Source organism: Cnephaeus nilssonii (genome assembly GCF_951640355.1).
Source record: "Cnephaeus nilssonii genome assembly, chromosome: 18".
NCBI classification, from domain to species: domain Eukaryota; kingdom Metazoa; phylum Chordata; class Mammalia; order Chiroptera; family Vespertilionidae; genus Cnephaeus; species Cnephaeus nilssonii.
Window position 1 is genome coordinate 18,192,599 of NC_137089.1, and position 8,085 is coordinate 18,200,683.

Genomic DNA, 8,085 nt, shown 5'->3' on the forward strand with positions numbered 1-8,085 from the left:
TGGCCTTGGAAAAACTGAAAATGCTCTATCCTTTCTTACTCATTCCCTCTCCTCCTTCTCCTTCCCATCCCCTGTCTCCCACCCTGTTCTGTCAACCTGGATGAGAGAAAGATGGGAAGAAAACAAGAACTGAGAAAGATAAGTGAAAATCCTTTTTAGTTGCAAAAACACAATCCCTTAGAGTCATACCATCCCCACCCCTCTTCTTGACACACACCCACACGCCTATATACACACACACATATATACATGTATGCTTATATACATGCCCTATCATATAAATAGTTAGGTCTGTAATATATGCACTTTAATATTAATTTCACCCTCCATATGTATTCTAGCTAAAATATGAAAATTTATAAACATGGTTATGTAACACTATATTTACCTAAGGGTGAGTCCTTGATTGCTGTAAATCCTGGGGGAAAATAATGAATATCATGATAATTTAAAAAAAAAAAAAAAGAAAAGTTTAAAACTTTATCTTCATATGAGAGCTTACCATCTCCTTTCAGCAGAGTGGTGATCAAGTGATATATCAAATGATGTCTGTCATCTATTTCCTGGCCTTGGGAGAGGCGAGAATACTTATTTCCAGTGGTGGGGCGGGGGGGGGGGGGGGGGGGGGGTGGGGGGGATGAATTAAAAGACAGCCATTTGGGAGGAAAGAAGTAAAAAGTAGCCTGGACAATCCATAAACTGGCCAGTTCGTCTCTGACTAGACCAAGAGGTGGTTTTGCATTAAGGAATTAGAAGTGTCATTTCCAACTTGTGATTTCTGCAACTATTGGATTCCACCCAAGCTGGATTGTACAAGCAGATGCAGAGAGCCAGGATTAAATGGAGGCCTGGGAGAGTGTCACCCATTCCGAATCACTTCCAAAGTTTCAGTAGCTAACTGAGGTGTTGGCTGGGGCACGGCGCCTTCCTGACCTGCGTGCACTAAGACACTCGCTGGAAGAGCGCAGAATCATGCAGGAAGAAAAAGCAGCCCGTCAACCAAAGAAAAGAAAGAACGTGTTTATGTTGCAAAGTTAAACATCCCATCGGCTTTTCTGAAATACTCTGAAACCTAAAGAAAGTAAGCATACAAAATGTATTTTGAAGCTCTTTTGTTTAAGTGCAGGTTAATACGTTCCATGTGCCATTTCATATTTTGAAAGAATACTGTGAGGAATAGGCTATCACTCAAAGTACTTGTAAAAGCAAATATCTCCAAATCTCTTCATTCCATTTTTAAAGATGCAAATTAGTTTAGCCCTCTCAGGTTTGAGAGAAAACGTTTATGTTTTTTACCAGCCTCAGTTGACAGAAACACCCCACACAGTGTGTGATAAATACTTCGCTTTTATGGAAGAAGCCAAATCCAATCTCAGGAAAACGAGATGCCCCCTCCCTTCAGTATGGAGAAGGCTAGGGCAGGAAGCACTTGTTACACCGCGCCCCTTACCATCATCAGACCACCAGCAACACCAGTTATAGGTTTGGGGGCCTTGCTGCTTTAAAAGAATTTTATCAAGAAGTTTTCATAAAACCCTGGTTAAAATGTGACGGAGCATATAAACAGAATGAGGGAGACATAAATATAAGTCACTATGTACCAGGCTCGAGAAATCCCAGGGGCCTATAATAAAGTAATGATGTGTCTATCCACCTCTCAGTAATTCAGCCTGAAATGTGGCTTACAACCACTACAAAAAATAAAATGAATCAAATAAGCCAGTTTTCCATACAAATAAATCACGAGAGGTCCAAAGAGAGATGCAGGCAGTAGGGGTTAACAGTAGCTAATAATGACTATGCATTTGAACGGGAGGTGGGGAAGGGGGGCCCAATGAGTTATGACTGTTAACATACAGACTGCACAGGAGTTGTCAATCAGCTTTTCAAAACGTTGACACGTGTCTCCCCTCAAGATATTCTCAGTATTGTGTTTGTGCCTGATTCATTTTAAAAAATTAATGCTGCCAGGCCCTCTTAGTGTTTATCAAATGAATTTTTATTTTAGAAATGTTTCTAACTAAAGGGGAAGAAAGATTAACCGGGGTTGCTTATGATGGTCTCCCCCAGAAAAAGGTTTGCCCAGAAGGAGGGGAGGCCGGCATTCTATTCTCTAAATCCTCTGGCTATATTTTGAAATAAAACATAGAGTTAAATGATATATTTGCTCTCTCTTCCACACTGGATGCAATTGATTTTAACTGACTAAATTATCTGATCTCTGCCAAGAATTTTATTTCATTAAGAAAATGATATTATAGTGCATCTGAGATCATAGAGCAGACTAAACATAGTGCCAAAGAAGTTCTGAGAATGCTCCACAGTGAAGGTCTGATTATTTGCAGATGGAATATGAAGAGAAAAAAAAAAAAAACCAGTATCAGATCCCAGGCATTAGCCTAACCAATCCTGGTATCACTGCTGCGTGTATGGCAGCACAAAGCCAAGAACAGAACGGATCTTCTGAACCACAACACCTTCTTTTTTTAAGGTACTAATCACTTTTCTTCCTGGAAAGTAATATTTAACTGCCAATATTCAAACACAAAGGGGAAAGGGGAAATGTTGGTACCACAATAGGCTCTAGCATGTCAGCTGTCACTGCGGACATGATTTGGCCGGTAGTCAAGCACTCACCAAGGAACTCATTTAAATCCATCTCCTTCGGGAAAGCCAATTGTTTGGTATGAGCAACAATTGGTGTAGGATCAATCAGGGGACATGAGATCAATTAAAACCAGCTTAAGTTTGTGAAGAGGAACAATTCACACAACCTGAGTTAGATCTCTATTCATTTCAATACCCTCACAATGCAATCCTTAAGCTTCCTTGCAAAGCAGAATAGCTACTATCACCCTACACTGTCTAGCCAGCCCTTTAAGTAGTTCCACTTTTAATTAAAAACACAGTGCCCCCTTTGTTGGCACAGATAGTGTGGTCACTTTTAAGGACCGCAGTTATTTTAGCCAGAAACTTGGGATTTGGGAAGGGACATCTGTTAAGAAAAAAAGAGGTGGGGGGGGAAGGGGGGAAATACACTTTGATAGAATTTTATTTTTCTGTACAACCCTCCCAATGTGCATGTACTTGAAAGCATTTGAATTTCACGAAAAATCGAAAAGTTGGTTTGGCAAACGTTACCCCTGCACACTTCAGGACTGGGCTGCTCAATGTCAGCACTTGGGGGGTGTGGAGGGTATGAGATTTTGCTAAAGCAGCTTTGAAATAAATAGGCTTTGCCTCCGGTACCTAAGAAGGCATAGCAGGACTTGGAGATGGCACGGGGGAGAAGCCTGCAGTATCGCTTCTGGCCGCAGGAGTGCTGTAATGTCATGCTCCACGTTAAACTCTACAGAAACCGTACGCCGGATGCCTCCCGGCTCAGCCACCACCGGACAGACTGTGCGGGTCAGAAAGACATCCCTGAATTCGCAAGTCCGCTAACACACAAGCACTTGGCAAAGGCCTTTTGATATTTCTATATTTCTCAAACTCTAAGCACTTGACTTTTTCGACCCAGGAGACCGCAACTTCTGCTTATAAGAGGGGGGACGAGGGGGAAGCCTCTCCAAACACTGTTGACCACAGTGTAATCAAAAATTGCCAACTCGACCAAATAATACCTCGAAAGAAAACCCTGGGGTGGGGGGTGGAGAAAGGAGCCGGTGGGAGGGGTGGGGAAGCGGGAGACAGAAAGGGACTTTTCCAAGACTTGCTATCCATATCAAACTCTCATGGCCTCTGGGAGGCATTTCTCCCTAGTATTTTTATACAGAAAAGTTCCTAAAAATAAGCATTTGCAAACGTCAGAAATGAGAGAGAAAGAGCAAGAGAGATATAAACCACCGGTTTGCAGCGTCTGTGGGAGCGCGGGCCGGGGAGGCTGCACACCGCGGGCCATCGCCGGCTCTGCCCTCGGCGGGGCCGGCCTCCAGCCCCGCGGGGAGGTGCGAACAGCTTAACGACTTCCTACAAAACTGTGAAAAATTAGGGTGCGAAAAGCTCTCTCCAAAACCTGGACTGCAGGACTGCAGATTCCATAAAACGAGTTATAAACAAATCACATCACAGGTCGAGCGAGACGTTTATAGCCCAGAGGCATCCAGATCTGTTACCCTCAAGGCAAATGCTAACCGCGCCAAAGTTCAAATGGCTAGATGGCTCTGGAGGGCGGCTGCGCACCTCCCAGGAGCGGGTAATGCAAGGTGTAGGAGGGTTGGGGGGGGGGGGTGTTTAAATCCCGCAGAAGACCTGATTGTGTTTAGCAGCTCTCCCTCTAAGTGCAGTTGGATTCGCTACAGCCACAGCGGGGCTCAGAGACAGAACCTGGCGCTCTAACTCTGCAGGAGAGCTGGCTCTCTGAAACCTTTCTGGAGGCTTCCACTCGCCTTTTCCGCAGCTCACACCAGTGATGGAGAGGGAGGGAGCGGTTGAAAAGCCGCAAGTGAATTTCATGGAGACCAGAAGCCTCTCTCAGAAATAGCTGCTTTGTGGAGAGAAGTAAATGGGGGGGGGGGGGGGTGGCGCAAAGCCCGGCCTGTCCCCACACCATCACTGGACTGGCGAGCGCTCCCCAGAAAACCTGCTCCCCAGCTCCTGCTCAAAGCAGAAAGTTCCGTGAAGCATCTCACGTAGCCTGAGGTTCCAGAAAGAGACATCAATGTGGCCCTTTTCCTGGAAATGCAGGTCCTCCGCCTCGGCTTGGGACCCCTCCGAGACGCGCTCCCGCGCCCTCTCTCACACGCGCGCACACGCGCCGGTAGGCTGGGTCCAGAGCGATCTGGGGTCACGATTCGGGGCGCACGTGCGCGGGGGGAAGGTAGAGCTGCAGGGGAGACGGTCAAACGGACCCAAAGGGAAAGGAGACAGAGAAGAACAAGGAAAACTGGGTGCCAAATAAGAAATGAGACCGAAGGAGAGAAGAAGTCGGAGGAGACGCGCGGCGGCGAACCTGGGCAGGACCACACCAGGGAGCCCCGCGCACCCAACGCCAGCCGGGATCACCCGGCTCCCCGCACGAGCCGCTCCGGCCGGCCACACCTTCCGAGGACGGGAAAACCGCGTCGTGCGGGGCTCCGCGCCCGGAGAGTGGGGAGCGGTGGTGTGCCCTGCAGTGGGGGGCACCCTCCTGCTCCCTGGCGCCCAGGGAACGCGGGAAGGAGGGAGCGCCGCGACCCGCCCTCCCGCGCCGCGCACCTCGGGGGAGAGCACCCACCTCGCTTGCTGCGCCTCCACCGGTTGCCTTGGCAGTGGCTGTAATCCATGCAGTTCAGGATGATGAGGGCAAAGGAGAAGAGGCGAAACTGCATCTGGGCGGTCGGGCGGGGGAGAGACGCCTCTCAGAGTCGGGGAACTGGAGGGCTCATCAGAGGAGAGGAGCCGGCGCTGCCCGCTGCTGGGAAGACGCGGAGGGAGAGTGGCCAGGAGCCCGAGGACCGCGCCGGTCAGTGCCGCGCGGCCAGCATCTCCCCGCCTTGACCCTGTGAGACCAGGAGGAGAAACGGGCTGGGTGGGGGGTGGGGGGGTGGAGAGCCCCAGGGAGGCAGCCGCCTCTGCGCGCGTCCCAACTTAAGAAGGGGAGGGAGCGGGGAGCGGACTCGCTGCCAGGCACTGGCCGCGGAGCAGCTTAACCCCGAGCGCACAGCTGCCGCTGACCGGGAGCGGGAGGTGATTACAATCAGTAAATGAGCAACCTCCGCGGCGCTGGAGGCTCCGACCCGGGGGGAAAGGGCGTGTGCGGCTCTCTGGGGCAAGGATGGAGCCCCGAAGGCACCGAGGGCGCGGGGCTACAGGAGCGCTTTTCGGCCCTTGGGTCCCAAGGCGGGACACCCAGGCGCCGTGGTCCCGGGGGGTCGCCTGCCGTGGGCACTTACGTCTCGGGCGGTGCGGGTGCCTAGGCGCGGCGCCCCATCCCGGGCTCGGGAGCCAGCCGCCCCGCTAGCACGTGGGCCGGGGGAAAGTTAGCCGGGACCCGCCGGGAGCGCCTGGCAGCTCGGGATTCCGGCGGCCGCCGCCGCCGCGGGTTCAAAGGACGCGGAGGGTCCTCCTGGCCTGGCGGCGCTCGGCAGGAGCGCGGCGGGTGCTGCGTCCCCGCCGGTGAGTGCGATCCTCGGACGAGGGGCGCGCCCGCTCTCCCTCCCTGGGTCCCTGTCCAACTGGGCGGCTTCCCGAGCGCTCTCCGCAGCTACTTCACGGCTAAGGTTTCTTTCTCCCTTTCCGAGCTGAGGGAGACGAAGCGCTCACGGGAGGCCGAAGGGATGTGGCGAGCGCACTTTCCGACGGAGATGCGGCCGGCTGTGGCTCAGGATGCTTCTATAAGTAGGTGGTGCTGTGGTCCACGGCTTCGAAGTCAGAGCTGCCGAGGCGTTCCTGGGTCCTAAAGCCAGAAACGCCCGGGTTTCCCTGAGGTCCTAAAGAGCGCTGACAGCCTCCAGCTAGCCTAACCCCAGGCGAGCCCCCTCCGGGCTTTCCTGGAGTGGGTAGCAGGGGTGGGGGCGCCCCTGGACCGTGCTAGGCCGGCTTCCTCCCGGGCACTCTGCGGTCGGTTCCAACCTCAGCGCCAACCTCCCTGCAGGAGGATCTGAGCGGCTGATGGCTTCCATGCTGCCGCTTCTGACGAGAGGAGAAAACACTTGAGCCGCATTCCCAAAGATGCCACACCTGGGCCACTTCTTAATTGACGTTTTGGATTGTGGGAGCGTTTTGTGCCATTTTAATTTTCCTTTCCATGCCTTCAGTTTCAGATGTTCAGACATTGGAGACTTGAGACAATCATATCGTAATAAGAACACTGTATTAGCATAGTCATGTTCATCAACTACTGCGTTATTGCCTACCTATAACCACTTTTACCAACATCGCTATTACATAGCCATAGTTAGGTGCTCAGAATTCCCTTTCTGCACGTCTGAGTTGCACAAATCTGAGTTGCGATCACTAGTTCCATTTCCTAGATAAGGGAAGTTGGCCCCTGAGACTGGCCCATAGGGCACAGAGTTGACAAACACATCGCAGAAACAGAGGGTCTGTTTCTCGGCTCCCAGAGTGTTTGATTTTTATCACAGAATTTGGAAGCGATTGGAAACAGTTCAGCCTAGGGAGTGGGTGACACAAACATGATGACGTGATATTGCAGTGAATAGCCCTCCATCAGAAATACCACTTCCCCCTGCGCTCACGCACATGCACATGCACACACCAAATGCACTTCTAAAGCAGTTAAACCCATGGGAGAATACAGTCTTCTCCAGGTAAGCCCTCTGTCCTCATAGACAGCTTTAATACCCATTCGAGAACAGTGGTTATCAGTGTCTTTTCAACTCTTTCAAAGCAAAACTAAGCACAAGACCAAGTAGATCTAGCTCTCCCATTAACCAGCAGGGTCACTTGGGGGCATTTCTCTGGCTCTCAGCTGCTTGGCGAGCATTTTAGGAAATTAGACCAAGAACTCTTCCATCTCTATTATGTTCTGGCTTACAATCAACTTTCTATTTCCACCAAGAAGTTTGATGTGGAGTCTAACCAGTGTGAGGGCAAACCTCATCACTGATGGGCTTTCAATGTAGGAAAATAAGTCAGCTACTGTCCTCCTTAAATTTACAGCCCGCTTTCAACCTTCTGTCTTCAAAGATTACTTCCATAATTTTAACCATTTGGGGTTTCACTGTTGGCATTTTTTAAAACCAGAGATACTTTTCCATTTAGTGAACTCCCAGATCCATTTCAGAAAGGAGAATTTTAACAGCACCGCTTCTGTTGGAGATTGGTTAATGCTCTTAATAAGATAAGAATGGGCTCTGGGAGAAAAGAAGATGCCTAATTCCTTTCTTCTTGTGCTTTCTCCTGGTCTGTCTCTGCTTTATAAAGGACACCACTGATCCTCAAATATCTGTCACACTTAGTTCTTGAAGTACTTAATCTCTTTGGGCCTAGTCTGTTGATAATGCAGATTTTTTTTTTTTTTTTTTTTGCCATTCACTGAATATTTTTCCTGATTTCAAGACTCCAGGAAAGATCTCACTTCTAAAAAAACAACTCAAGTGGGTCCTAAATTATTAACTTTAATTCTGTATTCTTTCATTTCTA

General features: G+C 50.0%; 1 protein-coding gene across 2 annotated transcripts in view; it reads right to left on the reverse strand.

Moving 5' to 3' along the window:
- Window positions 1-6,290, reverse strand: part of RSPO2 (R-spondin 2) — a 153,310-nt gene extending 147,020 nt beyond the window's left edge. Inside the window, exons 1-2 of one of the 2 annotated variants that reach the window (XM_079796600.1) lie at window positions 5,874-6,290; window positions 5,216-5,392 (exon numbers count right to left, since the gene is read on the reverse strand). In XM_079796600.1, the coding sequence (XP_079652726.1) occupies window positions 5,216-5,309 (94 nt within the window). In that variant the 5' untranslated portion in view covers window positions 5,310-5,392; window positions 5,874-6,290. Of the gene's footprint in view, window positions 1-5,215; window positions 5,481-5,873 lie in introns of both variants that reach the window. The other variant, XM_079796599.1, reaches the window with a different exon arrangement.
- Between the last annotated feature and the right edge of the window lie 1,795 nt (window positions 6,291-8,085).